This window comes from Grammomys surdaster, unplaced genomic scaffold (assembly GCF_004785775.1).
Source record: "Grammomys surdaster isolate TR1022 unplaced genomic scaffold, NIH_TR_1.0 214, whole genome shotgun sequence".
Classification (NCBI taxonomy): Eukaryota; Metazoa; Chordata; class Mammalia; order Rodentia; family Muridae; genus Grammomys; species Grammomys surdaster.
Genome location: NW_021604659.1, coordinates 1229563 through 1248735, shown reverse-complemented (window position 1 = coordinate 1248735; position 19173 = coordinate 1229563). Strand labels below are relative to the sequence as shown.

General features: G+C 45.1%; 2 protein-coding genes across 2 annotated transcripts in view; one reads left to right on the top strand and one right to left on the bottom strand.

Moving 5' to 3' along the window:
- Window positions 1–19173, top strand: part of Dock1 (dedicator of cytokinesis 1) — a 508897-nt gene that overhangs the window by 235777 nt on the left and 253947 nt on the right. The window lies entirely within an intron of this gene.
- Window positions 1–19173, bottom strand: part of Insyn2a (inhibitory synaptic factor 2A) — a 56086-nt gene that overhangs the window by 21407 nt on the left and 15506 nt on the right. The window contains exon 2 of the mRNA XM_028772527.1: window positions 14385–15546. Coding sequence (XP_028628360.1) covers window positions 14385–15541 — 1157 coding nt within the window. The 5' untranslated portion in view covers window positions 15542–15546. The remainder of the gene's footprint in view (window positions 1–14384; window positions 15547–19173) is intronic.

Below are 19173 nucleotides of genomic sequence, written 5' to 3'. Positions count from 1 at the left end.
TTTTTTTTTTTTTTTTTGGTTTTTTTTTTTGGTTTTTTTTTTTTTGGTTTTTCAAGACAAGGTTTCTCTGTGCAGCCCTGGCTGTCCTGGAACTCACTCTGTAGACCAGGCTGGCTTCGAACCCAGAAATTCACCTGCCTCTGCCTCCCAAGTGCTGGGATTAAAGGCGTGTGCCACCACCGCCCGGCAGACCTATAAGTTTTTAGTCTTAACATAAATGTTATTAGACTTAAGAACATAGGTTCTAGCACGAAGGACAGCACCCAGGCCAGCATGCAGTCCTTTAGTCTAAAGCCCTCTTGTCAATCCACCTATTTGCCCATCCCCATTCATAAGTTTGTACATGTTATCTGGGCAGAAGTTGCATGCCTGTGTATAGTGCATGCATCTGGAATAGCTCTGCGTTTCAAGCCTCAGGCACCTTTCTCTGTTTGTTTAGAACAGGATCTCTTGTTTGCCTGGAATAAGTAGACTAGGCTGTTGGTAAACTCCCAGGGATCTGTCTGTCCTAACTTCCCATCTCATGATCACTGGGATTATAAGAGCATGCTGATAAACCCTGCTTTTCACATGGCTTCTGGGGACTGCTCTCTCATGCTTGCAGGGCAAGTGTTTTGATGATTGATCCACATCCCCAGCCCTGTGTATCTTTCCCCTTGGCTCAAGCATACCAATCTAACTCAGAATCCAAATCAGCCACCCAGAACTTTTTAAATCCTTGATGGTGCTCTTTAGACACATCTTTGTGTTAGAATGGTCTTTCTGGAAAGTTCCAGGTAACTAGATATTATTGAGTTCAGTGGAATCTGGACATGGACTTGGTGTTCTAGGTAAACAGAAAATTTAGACAAGTTCAGTCTACAGGGGACTTCTGGTGGTGACCAGTTATGCGATCACTTCTGCTTTGATAGGAAACCTTATTTCTCATCGAGGTTTTACATCATTTAAAAAAATCATAGTGAGTATGATTTGCAGAGTACAGCTTGCATTTCAGGGTGTCCCTGTTCAGAGAATCAGATGGACGCCTCATTGTCCTGTCCAGCCAGCACTCTTTGAGTTCAGTTCAGCACTGTAGTCTAGCTACTGAATGCTTTGAGAGTAATTTGCTCCAATTCTTCAGTTGTTGTTAGTAAAAGTCCCTGAATATATAAATATAAATATGTGTTTTTCTACAAGTGCATCCCCTTTCATATGTACAAGTGTGTGTATTTGTGGAAAAGCATTGGTAACAGTTCCTGTGTGGGATTCTCCAGTGTTTCCTTTTACTGGAGCTAAATTATGAAAGAAACAAAGAAGGGAGACATGGAGCTGAGCTGCTGCAGTGGTTTTTATAGCACCCCATAGTGATGCTGAAGGAAGAAGGATGGCTGCCAACCTCAGCTGAGATACACCAAAGTGCTGTCCTGGGCTCCAGAGATGCCATAGACCAGGGGATGGGAGAGAGACTGCCCACATCTCACAAAGTTAGCAGGGAAAGCTAGGTGGTACAAAGGATGTAAGAGGTGTCAGGGAAGGGGTTGCTGGGAGCTCCCTTCTAATCCCCATCCAAGCTGCTTGCTCTCTCTGACAGCCTGAAGGACACACAGTTCTTGGGTAAAAACAAGAGAAAGGAAACGCCAAGCACTACTTGTTTGGGTAGAAGATCAGAAGGTATACAAACTGCGGAGTGGGAGGGGGAGGAGGAGAGGAGTCTGGATAAAATGTGGAGGGGGGCAGGGAAGAAGGAAAAGGAGAGGAATGAAAAAGAGCGAGGAGGTAGAGAGAAGGAAGAGGTGGAAAGAGGAAGAGGAAGGAAGAACGGAGGGGGAGAGAAGAGTAGGAGAGGACAGGAGAAGAGGGGGAGGATGTAGAAGAGTGGCTAGAGGGAGGAGGCAGGAGCAGGAAGTCCAGCATGAGGTCACCCTCTCCCTGTGCATTTATGAGGAGCCGTGTCTGACAAAGTTCTAAGATCGCATAGAAAAATGTCTAGGAAGTGATGCTTACATACTTTCCCCCATAAGATCTTTTTGCTTTCATGGTACTGAGAATCAAACTCATGGCCTTGCACATGTGACAGCAACCTCAGCTGCACTGTGAGGGATTATTCTGGTCAAACATGGTAGAAGGATTAGAACTCCAGCTACAAGGAAAGCAGAGATCACTGGGGGTGGGGGGAGGACCAAAGTCTAGGAGTTCAAAAGGAATGGGAGATGTAGTTTGACTGTTCAAAGAAGCAGAGGTGGGGGTGGGGGCAGGAAGAATAGGATAAAAGTAGGGAGAAGAAACACGGGAGGAAGAGAAGAGGAGCGCTGAAGAAATGGCTCAGAGGTTATGAGCACTTGATGTTCTTGGAGAAGACCCAGGTTCGTTTTCTAGCTCCCATACTGCAGCTTATGGCCATCCAACTCCAGTTGAAGGGAATCCGGCACCCTCTTCTGACTGCCACAGGCACCGGGCACTTTACACAGTGCACATACATACATGCAGGCAAAACACTCATACATGTAAAATAAAAAAACAAACAGATCTGAATAAAAGAGAGAAAGGAACGGTAAAGAAAACAGAAGGATCGTAAGTTCTCAACCTAAAACTCCTTGGCTCACCTGCCTCGGTGGATACTTCAGTCTTTGTATTGAGTCTAGTTTGACTGCAGCACTCCAGAGAATCTTTCTTTTGGCATTGCCTGTATGCTGTGTGTTGTGGGTCCTTCCCCTGAAATTCTACAGTCCAAGGGACAGCAAGTGACCTTGAAGCTTATCCACTGTCTTTTAAATGGCGAATTAATTTTCAACAAGGTCACATTTCTATTACTGAATAAAAGCATTTGGCATGATGCTGACTTTGGGGGTGACCCTCCAAGTGTGGCTTTTCAAAACATTAGTTACATAGAGTGTTGGCACCGTCACACTGAATTAACACAAAGGCTGTGTCCTAGTCCTGTGGGTATGGCCCTCAGCAAGGGGTGGCATTTCTTGCAAAAATGCGAAAACCATCTCTGTTCTCTGTGATAATTTATGTTCTTATCTAATTTATCCTCTTAATTTTGATCTCTCTTTTTTCTTTGGGCTTTTTTCACTTTGTGCCAATTTTTTTTTCTTCTTTTGCATTCCTGCCCAGCTGTCCCTTCTTGATAGCTAAGCCATCGTTTGTGTCAGCATCTTAATGGGCTTTTCCATATAACAGTCTCAAAGTGACATTAATTAGAGGTACACCATACCTCTGCTACTGGCAAGAAATTAAATTTCAAAAGTAGTCAGAGTTGGATGTTGTAGGGAACCTCACAGGTCCTGAAGCTTCCCCAGAAGCAGACCCAGCTTGTTTCTGGATCTGAAACCTTACTAGGAATTTGCCAGATCATGTACTGGAAGTGTACCTAGTTTATATATCAGCTCTTCCGTTGCTAAAGTGAATTTAGACTTTCCCAATATATCCACAGAAACATCTACATCTGTTGTAAGCTTTGGAGCCTACGTAGATGTAAGCTATCATATGCCAGGATTTAGGGAGCATCTGATTAAAGCTGTGTGGTGTGTATATGTGTGGGGGGGGACATTTGGGGTGCTTAGATGTATGTGTGCACATGTAGCGGACAGAAGTTAACACGAGGTGTCTTCCTCCATCACTACCAACCTTGTATTTCAAGACCGGGTCCCTCACTGAATCTGAAGCACAATGGCTGGCTAGAGAGCAGGGATTTCCTCTTTCTCTACACTCCTGCCCTTCAGCACTGCTCTTACACATCCAAACCAGTACCCAACTGTGTGTGTGTGTGTTGGGAATTTTAACTCATGACTTCATGCTTACACAACAAGCACTTTGTCCATTGTACTAAGCTTCCTAAAAAGAATATCAAGTTGGGTTTCATGACCAACTCCAAAGTCACCTATTGATTAATCCAATGTAGGATGGGCTTTCTTAGTTAATGATCCAGCTAGGTTCCTTTCCTCAGTAGCTGCCTCTCAGCTGAGTCAGGCTTTGCAGTTGTGTGATCCTTGCTGGGCCTGGGTCTCTAATCAAAGTAGGTTGTTATGGGTGAACACTGAGACTAGACACATCACAGGCATCTCCACCATTGCTGAAACAATTTGAGGCATTCATTCCCACCCTCTTGATGATTTGGAAGTGGAGTGACAGTTGGCACCTATGCAGTTTACTGTCTGGTGCCTTCCAATAGCTTTAGAGGACCACCCTGGAACTGCTTGTTGGGAGCCCTTTACTGGCCTCCACTTGCTTTCCCTGCCAGGGCCTCTAGCATTATCAACATGGTGTCTTCTATCCTTTCTTTGTCCAAGTAATGTCTAGCATGTACCCTTAATGCATGTATATTCTTTTGGGATCTAGGCACAAAAAATACCCTTCTGCTCCTGGAAAGGGTAATATAGACTGGCCAGTTTGGTGATGTTCCAGCTGGGGAAGGGATGCCTGTCTAAGGGCTATTAACATTATCCTCTTTCAAATCTTTCCAGTCAAGTGGGGATAAAGGTCAATCATTTTTTGCTCCTCATACCCAGTTATGAAGATAAATAGCTTGGCACTCGCACCCTAAGCTGCCCTCCACACATGCCTGGGAAAGGTCACTCATTTAGCACACAAGCACTCTGGGTGAAGCATCCATCCGTGAGAAACACCCTCATTAACTCCATGGTTTCCTGTAGACAGTGTTGACAAACAACTGCTACTAGCTAACCATCTCTCCAGTTGTGGTGACCCTCTCATTCTGGCGAGGTTCTTCGTGGACTTCCAACTTATACATGTACATAGCTTGCATTTTCTTTAATGTACTTATGCAATTGAGGAGATACCCAGTTGCAAAATAATGACAATAATGATACAAACAAGCCACTTGCCCCAGAAGGCACTAGAAATATCCATTAATAATAAGAAAGATGGCTTTTTAGGGCTGAGCAGAGGCAGGCTTGATTAATTTGTGTTCTGAAAGCAGAGCTAATGCTTAAGCTATAGTTTATTGAAAATTAATGAAAATGAATTTTTTTGGTGGTACCAGCTACACAAAGGGAATAAAAATTAGGATGTGAGTTTATGGTACTAGGATGGATTTCCCCTTCTGGCCGCCATTTCTCTCCACTTGAGTCCTATCAGTCAAGCATGTTATAATGGATGGAGGTTTCAGTTTGAAAGTGTGACTGTGCATTTGCAGGTCTTGATGATAAATACCCACAAGAGCTTTTATCTTTTATTTATAGATTCTTTTGATGTATTTAGATTAGCTTAGTTAACAGTTTCAACTGAGGCTTTTTGTTTCTTGAAGCTTGGGTGCTTTTTCAAAGCTGATCTTGCATTTGTTTGAGAAACAAATGTACCTGAACTCTCCTTGCTGAAGATTAAAATCTAACTATCCAAGGCCAGAGAGATGGCTTATTGCAGAGGACCTTAGTTCAATTCCCAGCATCTACATGGCCCCTCACAACTATCTGTAAGTCCAGTTCCAGGGGGCCCGACACTCTTTTCTTTCCATGATGTATACTGCATGCCTCACGCACAGATATGTAGGCAAAGCATGCATATACATAAAGTAAAGACAAGACCTTTAACACATTTTTGTATCTTGGTAAGATGGTTTGTAGAAATTTTTACTGTCCATTTTGAGCCTCATCTGGGGATACGATCTATTGTATAACTCATGAGCTGTTGATCTAATTTACTCCAGCCAGAATGGAGGTGCACACAGCTTTAATGATAGCATTGGAGAGGTGAAGGTAGGTGGCTCTGTCTGCTTGGTCTATAGAAAAAGTTCCAAGCCAGCCAAGCTCCACAATGACACCCTTCTGGGCTTTGGAATACATTCAGTGTTTACTTTATACTGTATTAGAGCCTTCTTCCTTATTGTTCAACGTGCTTCTGTTTGTTGTTTTTATGTTGCGCCGAAAAGTTTGTTTTGATTTCTTGTTCACACATTGCTCTAATTTGAATCAGTTTTCAGAAGTGAGAGCCTGGCTTTTGGGTAGGTACTCTGTGAGCCGCTCATCTGATGAGCTGTTTTCCTTGGGCAGTGTCAGCCGTGTGTTGTTTCCCAGGTCCCTGGACTTAAGAGACAAATGATCTTGATTTTTCTGCAGTGATCACACCAAGGGAATTGCTCTTGGTCAAGATGAATCCTTAAGAATGTACTCTGCGTGGGAGATGGTGGTCTGTGCTGCCTCTAGCCCTGGAAGTGTCCTTTCCCCAGAGATTGAATTTCATTTTGTGCCAGCCGAGAGTGGAGGGAGACGGGAGCAGAGTTTCTGCAGCCCCTTCAATCATAGCAGAGCCTAGAGCTGCAGTATCCTGAGAAATGCCTACTTTCCTCCTTCCATGTGGAGACCTGCTGTGTCCCCAGTTTCAGGGAACTGCAAAGTCTCATACAACCTACCTGTAAACTCAGTCTCTCTCTGTCTCTCTCTGTCTCTCTCTCTCTCTACCTTGGAGAGCCTATGAAGCACACCCAAGCCTCAGCTCTCTGCTGGAGATCATTTACCTCAGATTGCTCTGGGAAGGCTGTGTGTATTGTAGATTGCTCCAAGTAGCTGCTGCATCTGATGTGCCCAGCTCAGAGGGGCTCCACCTGGGCGCCCTCCCTCTTGTGGGACTTTGCCTCAAACCTAGTGGAAAGTAGGGTGTAGAGTAGAGCATTTTTGCATTGCATAGCAAAAATTTCATGAGGTTTGAAAAAGTATTTGAAAACCAGAACTCACATTTCTTCTTCTTTTTTAAAAAATCTGAATTCTGGAACACAAATCCATAAATTTCATAAATGTTCATGTCATGCCTTGAATTGCTCATTTTATCTGCAAATGGGGTTTCAGAGTTGCCTAGTGGCTCAGTGTTGAGGTTTCTATTCACTGGCCAACTTGAAAGGCTGGGGAGATATTTGAAAGCTATTTTGGCATTCTGCTCAGGAGGATTATTTAAATTCCATTTTCAGGTATATATGATACCTACACGAAGCCCAGAGCAAGAATGACAAATGTGTTTTATACACTTACAAATATAGTTAGCTTTATTTTTTTTATATATATGAAGAAGGGAAGAACTTATCATTTCCAAAAACTTCAGACTAGTGTTTACAAAGCTATCTAAGCTTGAGTGTTAAAGGTGACTCCCTGTGACCCTGAGTTAGATGAAAACACACACTGGAAGGTCCTCGCATGTACTTTCACTGCAAAAGTCACAAAACTAAGAAATACACTTGAATGTGGGGATGTGACTACTTTATCACAAATCTATAAAAGCCTTGTAATGTAATAGAAAAAATAGTAAGTTTTCCTAAACTCTGCTAAGAGAATGCCACCCTCATCTGCAGCACCTGACAGAGCAAAGGCACTGGGGAACCATCAAGAGGAGAGACAGAAAGGGGACTTTAGGAGGAATTGTTCTCCATGTTGGCAGATCAGTAGACAGGGCTTTCCCTCAGGAACTTTTTATGAGTATTTAAAGATGCTGCCTTGTTGGGCATAGGTGGGAGAGGAGGTCCTTGGTCCCGTGAAGGCTGGATGCCCCAGTGTGGGGGAATTCTAGGGTGGGTGGGTGAGGGCACATCCTAATAGGAGCAAGAGGAGGGGGGATAGGATGGGGGGGTCCCGTGGGGGGATGAGGAAAGGGAATAACATCTAAAATGTAAATAAAATATCCAATAATAATAAAAAGGATGGCTGCTGAAGTCATACTACTTCTAGATGTTTCTGCAGAACATGTTCTTAGGGCAGAAAGGAGCCTTCCTCCAGACAGAAAAATGTATGTCAGAAAGCCAAATCTAGGTGATCTGGAAACAGGTCCAAGTTCCCTGACTCATCTCAACTCCCTGTGACTCTGAGTGAGTGCAGCGATTTTCCCAGAAGCACAGTTTAAAGCACAGTGCCTTGATTCTGTAATCTTCAGCCCTGTTTTATCCTTCAGAATAATCTAACCCATGTATCAAAGCCAGAGGAGACACTCCACATGTTCTGGCCTACATGCCTTGTCCTGGTGGCTTATTCCTGCAAGGTTATTTGACAGAGAAACTAACTTTACAGGAAAGCAGAGGCTGCAAGTTCACAACCTCTGGGTATGGGATTCCTATCTTCTATAGGTTCCTGTGTTTCAGAAACAGAGTCTTACTTTGCAGCACAGACGAGACTTGAGCTCACCATCCTCCTGCCTCGGCCTCTCAAGTGCTGAGATTACAGCTGTGTACCACCACACCTGTCTTCCAAGTTTCATTTAATTCCCAAATCCCCAGGGTAGGCTGGTATGTAGGCTGCAAGGCATTTGGACTTCTCAGTTACAAAGGCAGAGTGAGAGGTCCAGCAGGTTGGAAACTGCTCAATAGCAAGAGGAAGCCACGCCAGTGTGAGTATCCCTGCTCGGGACCTGCTGACTGCAGAGCCATGCTCATTGTGCTTTGCTGTCCTGCTGAAGCCCATTTCCTGAGGGGGTGGGGTAAGTGCAATAGATGCTGACTTCTCTCAGAGGCTGGCCATACTGCTTAAAAATGTCTTGGGTTACAATAACTGTACAGAGAGCCACTGAGACAGATCCATCAAGAACGTTAGAAAACAGAGTGCTGACATTTCCATCCCCTACAAATAAGAGTATGTGAAGAGACAGGAGAGCATTTGGCAGAATTAAGGACCTTTCTGCCTCTGGTTTGGGCTTAGCACAGCCTTCTATCACTGCTCACAGTTCCCTGCTTGCCTGTGGAACACCTTGCCAGAGCTGAGGAGGACACCATTCAGACTTTAGGATCATGGTCACTGGGGGAGGCTGTCAAACACTGTGTCCTCCATCCTCTTGTCTCTGTTCGGGACCTTTTCCAGCTAATCAGGTTGAAGACCTTGATCTTAGTGCAGTGGGTTGGTTCTGGCAGGAATGCCTCTTCATCTAATAGGTAGTGGGTGGGATGAGATCACCTGACTGGACCCAGCTTTGCCTGAACTCCAGAAGAAGGACCTGGGAGTCAGGAACTTAGATGCAATGGAAAAGCTTTATCAGGTATCTGCCATGGCTGCCACATGGGTGTACAGATGCCATGGGTTATACAAATCCCTTGCCATCCTCTTGCTCTGTAACTTGAATGAGTAAAATGGCCCCTTCCATTTTTTTTTCTGTTATTGTGACACAGCATTTATTCCCTTAGGGTCTGGGTAATCAGAGAAAATTCCAGGTTTCTCATCTCCTCACAGGTTCTGAAATGCCTGATTGAGTGTTCTGTTAATGTGCGGACACGAGAAAGAGCCTGTATACAGCCTGTATACATTCAGCATCAACACATCAATGAAAAATAACCTTTAATTCCCATAAAGGTGGAACACCTTTCTTATGTCTACAAGGTTGCTGCCATACAACTTACAATTTGTGTTATATACACACACACACACAATTTCAAAGTCAGGGATTGGGTGAGGGTCATACATGTTGGAGTAAAGCATATACGTAAACAAACTGAATGGAGTTAATCATGTACTCCTCAAAGGCTGGGCCTGAACTCACTGCTTACTTTGTCATCCAGCACTGGGGATATGCTTAGTAGAAGCCCCTGAGTGTGTGAATGAACTACATGTCTCCTGTATGGTAGTCACACACATGCTACCTGTAACCCAAATTTTAGCCGAGATTTCAAGTGAGCTGATGTCCCAAAACCTATCCATCTAATAGTGAACCCTGTGGTCGCCAGTCTAACTCTCTCTCTCTGTGTAAATGTGTGTTGCAATATAACCGTGACAGTTCATGTTTGGAAATCCTGTGGCTGCTTTTAGGATAAAGACAGTATGAGAATCATCTGGATATGGATCCCAAAGCTGACAATCTACCCCCAAACCTCCCAATGATTGCTGGCTCTGCTCCATGGGAAGGGATTCTGAGGTCCTCCAGTGACATAGGTCCTAGGACTGGAGTCCTCCCCTCTCACCTATTTGTTTGCACAGGACTCTTTCTTACATGGTTGGTACTTCTCTTTTTTATGTTAACAGAATAAATAAATTTGAGGAAACATTAATACTGGACACTGTACGACGTGTGTTATTATTTACTGCCCCAAGTCTTGAAAGCATGGTAATGGTGTCTTCACCAAGGCCCTGAACTTGGAGGCATTCCCATGAGTGGATTTGTGTGTGTGTGTGTGTGTGTGTGCTTAATTTTTAAATAAAATAAATTGTCAATTAAACCACTGTGCACCCCAAATAGGGAGAACTGGGTCTCAGACAACCAAGAAGCCACCTGTTCCCTGGCTGAAGGATACTCCACTGACAGGCAACTGTCCCCTTGCCTAGGAATTGAAACTTATAGCCTTTCCTTCAAGCTGTCAGACATCTGAGCTTAAGTCTTCTTTTAAGCTGTGGTCTTACATGTTCTCTGACTCGGTACAGACATAGATGTCCTACACGTCATGTCTGCTTTTCTATTATAATTTCTACTATTGTCTGTATTTCAAGGCCTGGCATGCTCTGGGTGCCCCTCACTTCCTAAGCCTGAAGAGAGATGCTTGGAGGGACCTGATCAGTAAAGAAGCTGAAGTCTGGTGAATGGATGGTGTTGGCCTTGCAGTTAATGTCTTTGAATGCAGTTTCTCCCATAGATTTCTGGTCTTCTCTGACTCAGAAGGCATTGCTGGACTGTTAAGAGCGAATATTAATTTTCTGGATCAAGTGGTCCTCAACCTGTGGGTCATGGGCCCTTTGGGGAGGGTGTCAAATGACCCTTCTGTCGGAGTTGCATATCAGATATTCTGCATATCAGATGTTTACATTAGAATTCATAACAGCAGCAAAATTACATTATAATATAGCAACGAAAACAGCTTTTATGGTTGGGGATCACCACAACGTGAGGAACTGTATGAAGGGTTGCAACATTAGGAAGGCTGAGAACCACCACTTTAGAGTGTCTGGAATGGGTTAGCTTAGAGGCAGGAAGAACAGTCTCCTCACAGGACGATGCTGGTGCTGCAGTGCTCTGGGCAGTGAGGTCCTTCAGGCAGCTGGTCAGTGACTGTCCAGCTCAGGAAGCCCAGAGTGGCTACAGGGAATTTCCATTGTTTCAAGAACTGGTTGGGTTTTTAATTCCATATCCTGCTTGCCCTGTTCTCAACCTTTAACAAAAGCATCAGTCATGCAGGTAGCCTGTGTGACCTAGAACTTCCTGAGAAGAGACCAGAATAATACTGAGAACACTGAAATAGGCAGGGTAATTCTTGGCATTCATGCCAGCCGGGTGAGCAAATGCCGCCTGTGCTGCAGAAAGCAGAGTGATTTGCGTGAATTGCCCAAATGTTTGACGGGGGCCTAAAAAGCATGACTGTGAGGAAACCTTTGCACAACCATTTCCTTACAGAAGGCATCCTTTCGAATGCTGTCCATACGTATGTCCTATCCTTTTATCCTGTCCCCCACTGTGCGCTCTTATATGCAGGGGCTTCCTACAAACCTTACTTAAGCCTCTGCCACACCTACTTGATGAAGTCCCACTTGAAGCTCGGTTGCCTATGAAGAGACCTTTTAGGCATACGTACAAGCAAATGAGATAAATGGGAGAGTCTTGTAGGAAGAACAGTTTGGAAGGGACTCAAGGCAGCTAGCTGTCTGGTGATGCACACATCACTCCTTAGAGAAAGAGCCACGAGATAATGAAACTCCCATCAAAGATATTATGCATGAAGTACAGTCCATGATATGTAGAAGCTGCTGGTCAGGCTCAAAGATCATTGCTTTCCCCTTACACTGTCCAGACATCACAAGAGAAGGTCCATGATTCTCAAAGGCTCGTATCTATCCCAGAAAACATTATGGGAATATGAGTATAAATATGCCACATAGATGCAGTCATGACTCCAGTGGGCCCACTTCCATTAGGAGATCCTTCTTAATACTCTTCTCCAGACCCACTCTTTGCTTTACTGGGCATGGTAGGTTAGAAGCCTCGACACTAGCCCACTGCTTCGTAAGCATCCTTCACAGTCAGTGAGCCATTGGTTTGAGACTATTTCCTAGGGACAACTTTGAGTATTTTAGCTTAATGGGTTCTTTAATTATTTGTCATTTCACAGAAAGTGAATGTGTAATGATACATATACGAATGGCAAGATAGCTTGGTGGGCAAAGGCACCTACCACCAAGCTCAGTGACTTCCATCTCCATGAGCCATGTGGTGGAAAGAAAGAAGTGATTGCTGAGGTTGTCCTTTGTGCCCCAGACACACAGAAAAATAAATAAGATAGGATCTTTTCATGTATTAAAAATTAATCAGCATAGAGTAGAATGTACTTCCTGATGTTTTAAATTGGGATACAATCAACACAATCATCCCTAGTTTCCACAAGGTACATAAATCCTTAAATCTTGAGAACTTTTTCTCCTTCAGTCAGGTCCACAGGGGCATTGGTTTGGGTGATCAGAGAGCAGGCATATTTACTTTCAGGATCTGGGAGCTGATGCAATTACCCGGCAAAACAGTATTTACACCTGGGAAATGGGCAGATACTACCCTTTCCGAGAGCTGGTTATACAGTGTGGAACTTGCTGTGGCTGGCCCTTCAACCTCTAGAGATGCCTTGGAACCTGTCTCACAGCTTCTGCTTTGTCCCCTAGAGGCTGCTTCCCTCTGTGATATCTGCACATGGACAAGGGAAGTGGAAAATTTTGAGTATTAGTTAAATTAATGATCTTGGTCCTGGAGTGGGAATAGCCACCATCAAAGTAGCCTTGGATTTTGAAACTTTTTGATTCTTGATTCCCTGTTACATTGACCAGTTAGTTCCCTGAGGTGGATGGGAAAGAGTGTTCTAGAACCTGATGTGAGAAGCTAGCAAACTGTGGACCTGCATTGAGACCCCGAGCTTGTCCTGTATGGGTGAAGACCTAAGAGAGGTTTTAAAGGTGAAGGAGGGGAACACAGTTCTTGGCCTTGATTTAAGGTGACAAGTCCTAAGATGCCAGGACTCTGTGCAAGCTTTGGGATACCAGAGTGGAAGGCTTTCTGTTGACAGGAGACCTTTTCTCTGTCTTCTGACTGACACTACCAAGCTCTTAAATCCTGGCCAGTGTGCCTGGGGAAATGAATGGTCAAGTGTAACTAGCTGCAATTAACTTGAGTTTATGAGTTTCATTAGGCACTGGTGGCTATTAGCCACTCTGCTCAGCAAAGAATCCCCAGGGTGTCCAGGACAATGTTAAGTAGCAGCCTTTGGGCTCAGCATTTATAACACTGCATTCAGATATGGGACCCTAAGTGTTCCTCAGACCTGTTTTCTATGCAAAACCACTAATTAGTGAGGCACTAGACACTGGCAGACATCCAGTTCAACATTTTCCACCTGGTGTTGGTGACATTCAGTTATAACAAAGTCCAGGATTGGTTCCTGTTGACCTCTGTGTCTTGCTATTGAATCCAGTGCATTGGCTTTACCTCCTGCCCTGGAAAGCAGAGGCTGTTTCTTCTCCACTGCTTGCAATAAGCAAACACTGTCTAATTCAACCACAGCAATCTTCTGAGTCCAGTGAGTTCTGCTGCAGTGACAATGTATTACTTGGTGACCATTTGTCACACTGCTCGTAGCTCACTTCACCCACAGAATAAAAGGGACCAGCTACATAGACAAGAAAATACAGCCTCACATCCAACCTCCAGAATATAGGGTAGGTCAGATGTTTCAAAGGGCTGTAAAAGAGAAGGCTTGGCCAATCAGAAAAACGTTGGTGAGCCATGGGCACTGTTTGAAGAAAAAATGGAACCAGTTCTGTCAGCCTTGCCTACAGTGAGGGCTGGGGGAGACGTGTTTTCTAGCTTAGATGATCAGCAATTGGTCAAGCCCAGCAAGCCCTTATTGATTTTTGGACTGTGTTGTAGTCCAAATGGACACCCAGACCAACTCATGGGTTCTGGTGTCTGCCTCCTAATCACCTACAAATAGGGCTTGTCTGGCGGGGGGGAGAAGAGACTGTCTATTACAGGAGACCTTCAATGGTCCAGAATGCCTATCCCAGTGACATCATTTATCAGTCACTAGCATTTCTTTTTCCTGATGCTGTCTCATTTGTTCTAATGCTCTCTTCTATAATGGGACTCCTAAGAGGCAAGTGGCCTCTTATTTAGAATTTTGAACAAGCATGCACATTACAATTCATAAAGACCAGAAACATCAATCTGAAAAGCTCACAAGGAAGACTCATCAACTCCCTGAATAGACAGGGAGAGATTGAAACCCAAGGCCAGATGGGTAAATACTAACCAACAAATGACTGTCAGAGGCGAGTGTGCCAGGAAGCCTGGCCTTCAACACACCTGTGACTCTTGTCACTAGCTAGCTCTTCAGACTGAAGTCCTGACACAAAACAAAATCACTGACATTAGACTCCTTAGGGATGGGACATTGGGGCTGCTGATAGGCCTGCAAGTGGTGAGCCCTGCAGGGAGTAAGACACAGTGGGCATACATACCCTTCCCGATGGGCTTCTCCTTTCTCCAGCTCCTGAATAACCCCCAGCAGCACTTTGATGGTCTCCTGGCTAGAGCTGATTAAATTCTCCATCACCTGTAGCTGGGCCTTGAGGTCTACCACCTCTGTGTGAGGCACAATTTGTTGGCGTTCTTCATCCCCTACCCCAGCTGTGGGGCTAGGCTGGTTCTGCAGGGGCTGTTCGCTACATTCTGGGGACAGGCACTGCACTGGGGTTGAGCAGGCCACAGCAGAGCCTGTGGATGCCTGCAGCCCATTGAGGTGGGCGGCTCGTCTCTGCTCCTCATCTGCAGGGCAGAGAGACCACTGGCTGGCAGCAGCAGAGTTTGACAAGCCAGGCTCAGGGGCCCTGGTACTGATGGCAGGCGGATACACAGTGGCGACCTCTGTTTTAAACACCCTTCCATGGGTGAGTGGAGTGGGCTCCTCTGAGTCCAGGGTGCCCCTGTCAAGCTTAGCTCTCCCCTGCAGCTGGTGGATGGGCTCCTCAGAGGGAGGCCGAGAGTTCTGCAAAAGAGCCTCAGGGTAGCTAAGCACATCTGGAGTCTTGCAGAGCTCTGCACAGTTGACCCCAGAAGCCTGGTCCAGTGCATTCACGTGCTCGTTGGAATGGAAAACCAATGCTGTGGTCTTGTGAATCCTTCCTGCACTGCAAGGTCGAGGGTCCTCCATGGATCCTGCCTCGCTCTTCTCTTTTGAATCTGCTAGAAACCCATTGTTCTGGCTTTTGAAGGCATCTGCAGCCGGCAAGCCTTTGAGACTGCCTTTCTTGCGGTCCAGCGGGAATGTCTGGTAACACTTGCGAAGGTCTGGTGAGGTCTGCACACCGGTGCTCTTGGTGACATTGGGAATGGATCGGCGTGCGGGCACTGTCATATACTTACGATAGGCCACCCTGCAGGACACAGCCTTGGCCTCTCGCTTCTCCCCCAGAGGTCCCGAAGACAACTGTGTGTCTCTCTGCTCATTCTGGGCCTCACAGATATCCTTAAAGCGCACCTGCAGAGCTTTGTTTCGCTTTTTGATCTGCCGGTTAGGGTCCAGGGCATATCTCATCTCCAGGGCCAGGCAGGCGGCGGGCTCCACTTCCTGCTCTGGTGTCGTGAGTATGCATCTGCCGGAGTCCTTGCTGACCATGGTGCCTGCATGCAGAGACAGCAACAGAGGCATCAGTGGGTCAGGAACACACATGCAAAGGAGGCCGAATGGACTTCCAGCCAAATCACAGCTGCCGGCTTCCTAATTATTTTTAAACAGGTGAGGTCGGCCTTTATGTTAAGGAAAATCAGACAGGCGGGGAGTTGCTGGCAGGCACAGCATGAAATGCTTCTCGATATTAAAGCCTGCTTACTTTTCCATGTGGGATACACTCGGTTTTTGTTTGATAGTAGTGCTTGTTTCCCCATTAGACAAACCTGTTTTACTATATTCATCAAGCAGCCCAACGACTCTGCCGCGTCAGATTGGCAAATTATCTTTTCACATGTGTGTCTCTGCTCCGTAGGCAGATGGTTTACCAAGTGCAACTTATTTAGTTTAGGATTTTTACTATTTTTCTTTTTTTGAGAATGACGTGATTAATCTATTATTGGAATCCAACAGTTTTAAAGACTTACTGAATATTCTAGGCTCTGAGTAGACAGATGAGGGATGGCTTTGCAGGCAGGAACTAGGGTCAGTCAACATCGACTCTCTGGGGAGACAACCATATTCCTGCACAGGGACATCTCTGGCAATAAGTCATGGTGGGGACTATGGCTCCCAGAAACCTCAGTCATGAACATACTGTGGGTTTCCCTGAGTCTACAAAAACAGCAATACCATCTCTTTTCTAAGATTTCATGGAGAATGGTATTTGGAAATTACTTTAAAAAATAAATTATTCATTCTAGAATCAAATTTTGTGTTTTGATCACAACCCTTGGGGGTGGGGTGGGGGAAGGACAACAATGGTATTTGTTCTAGCATTTAAAAGCTGAAAGAAAATAAAATCAGGAGGCTTTTTGTTAATCATGAAGATTCATCTTGGGCTGAGCTATTAAATGCAGTTAAAGAGATGCAGGTGGCCAATGATTCTCTGGGGAATACCAGGAGGGTAAGTGCCTTCCCTTTATTAGATAAGCAGATTCGCAGCTGCTTAGTGCACACTGAAGAACTTTCTTGGGAGTTGCACTTGAAGCAAGAGGCTACAGGGAAGCTGGTCCTGACAGTGCAAACTTCTGACTCCAGCTATGTAGGAACCTGAGGCAGGAAGATCACAAGTTCGAGGCCCATTTGGCTACAGAGTGAGTTCAAGGGCAGCCAGGACAGCTTAAGGACCCTTATTTCAAAATAAAGTAAACTCTGTGGTAAGAGTGTTTTCATAGTATATAAGAGGGCTTGGTTTCAATTCTGGGTTTGGCAAAGCAAAAACAAACAGAAGACAGAGCTAAACATGCTGTTTGTGAAGTAACTTTTGCCAGACTCCTGACAATTGAGGATAAAGTTGTCAGCTTGATGAATGTGGGTATACGGGAGGTTCTGGGGTTAGGGCCCAAGTGTTCAGGGATGCAGAGTCACAGAAATGAGCCAAGATCAGTAAAAATCGGTTACCTAGCCCAGGGTCAACAGAACTCAAGCTCTGCACTGACACAGGCACTGCCCTGGTAGTGATGATGACAGTGGTGGTAGTGTAGGCTAGCCCAGAGACCTGGAGGAGACTCTTGGGATACACTATGGCATTGGAGATATTTGCAGAGTGGCAAATGCAGATGAGGACAGGAATATAGAATAGATTTTAATTTTCCTTCCAGTTGGTGTCAACATTCCCATGGCACCGAGGTATGGTGTGCCGCTTGTTCAAGCTCACACAGCAGATGAGAAAGCCCAGGTAGGTCCTGTCCCACCAAACACTGAGTTCACACTGTTTCCAACAGACCAATATATCCAACATACAGGTCCAGTGCCTCTCCTGTCATTAATCCTCAGCCAGTACTCAAGGCCAGTAGGCATGGTGGCTTGCTGAGGGAGAGGAAGAGAGAACCCAAGCCCATGACTTAGGCGTATTATATGACCTATGCTTTTTCTGCAGTGGGTTACACCTCTGCTACACCGGCCTTTGCCACCTTACAAGCCCCCACAAATGTTTACAGCATGGAAGACTCAGAGGCAAATCCAATGACCAATTCTTCATAATAGTGCTGAAAATTAATGGGTAGTTATGTCTGGAGATACCTTAAAATCATCTCTGCAGCCTCTGACTCTATAGACCAGGGTTACTCAGTGGCTGCTCTACGGTTCCATTAGACAGGTGACCCTCTAATAATGGAAGGGCTCTATACAGTGCAGAACTCTCAGCGGCCTCAGACAGCGGCAGCCCTGGCTTCACCCAAACAGAAGAGAAGCATGTTTTCCACCTGGTATGACAACTAGCAATGTCACCAAGTGAGCCTCACCACCATGACAACCCTGCATTAGCCTTTCCAACCATGAATGCCCAAGGCTTTTATGCCACTGTCCCAGTCCTCAGAATCAAGGATTTCAAGTAGGTGCTGGGGATATCTGCGGGCCTCTGCAGTCTGAAACTCAGGCTTTGGGACAGTTTTAGAGAGGAAGAAATAGGAATAGAATGGACCAGAGACATGATACATTAATTTCAAAGCTCATATATTGGAGGAGGGGGATTATGCCTGGAAGGTGGGGCAGGGCAAGCCTGCCAGCACAGATAATAGCTATCTTTCAGGGACACTTATCCCAATGGGTAAAAGGCACATATTCAAAAGAACTTGTTGTGGGTAAGAGTATTAGAAACTGGATACTTAATAAGAAAATTAAATCCTAACCCTCACTATTTTCTGCGTCTGCTCTTTGGCTCTGTTGCCATCTAGGTGTGTCAGAATGTATTGTGCCATCATTCTGAAGGAGACCTTCAGACTAGGGGAAATTTGAAAGAGAGAGCATTTTTACAAAAAGCAATTTACTAGTAATTTTTCAGCTCTTTTCCCTGCCAGTCCTGAAAAATGTGTGTCTGAGTAGGTTTGTCCTGCCTCACTATTCATCATCAGGATTTGCCAGGAACTGAGCTGAAATAATTTTCTTACATCACTCCACTGGTTTGCTGAGTACTAGACCTGACCATCAGACTCATAAAACAAATCAGAGGAATTAATTGCTGGTGGTAAAAGCAAAATAGTAAAAAACAAAAACTCTTAGCCCTTCATGCTTTACCAAGTTGGTTAAGTATGTAAAACACAATTCCTCTATTAGTGAAAAAAATGATAACTCATAAGTAAGTCCTTTCTTTTTACAGGACAGTCCTGGGGGTTGACCCTAGAGCCTTGTGTCTGCTGGGCAGGTTAAGATTTGATTTATATTGACTTTTTCAAGTACGTGTATGTGTATGTGAGTGGAGATGCTCCAGAAGGTTAGAGGCATTGGAATCCCTGGAACAGAGTTAGAAGGCTTTGGGAGCTGCCTGTCATGGAGGCGGAGCCTCAAGCTTGGGTCATCTGCAAGATCAGTACATCCGCTTAACTGCTGGGCCATCTCTCTAGTGTCCAGACCCTTAGTGTACACTTCTTTGTGCTAACAAATGCCAGCCTGTGCCAGTGCCTTTTCCCTCCCATCTTCTCATTTGACCCTCAGGTTACCCTTGCCCATTGGCAATGCTCCATTGCTAGGCTGGGGGTATACATTGAGACTCTGAAGGGCACAACTGGTGGTCTCCACCCTGAGTCTCTTTGAATAACATTCACCAAAAGAAATAACCTAAGCAGGAAAATCTGTCCCTT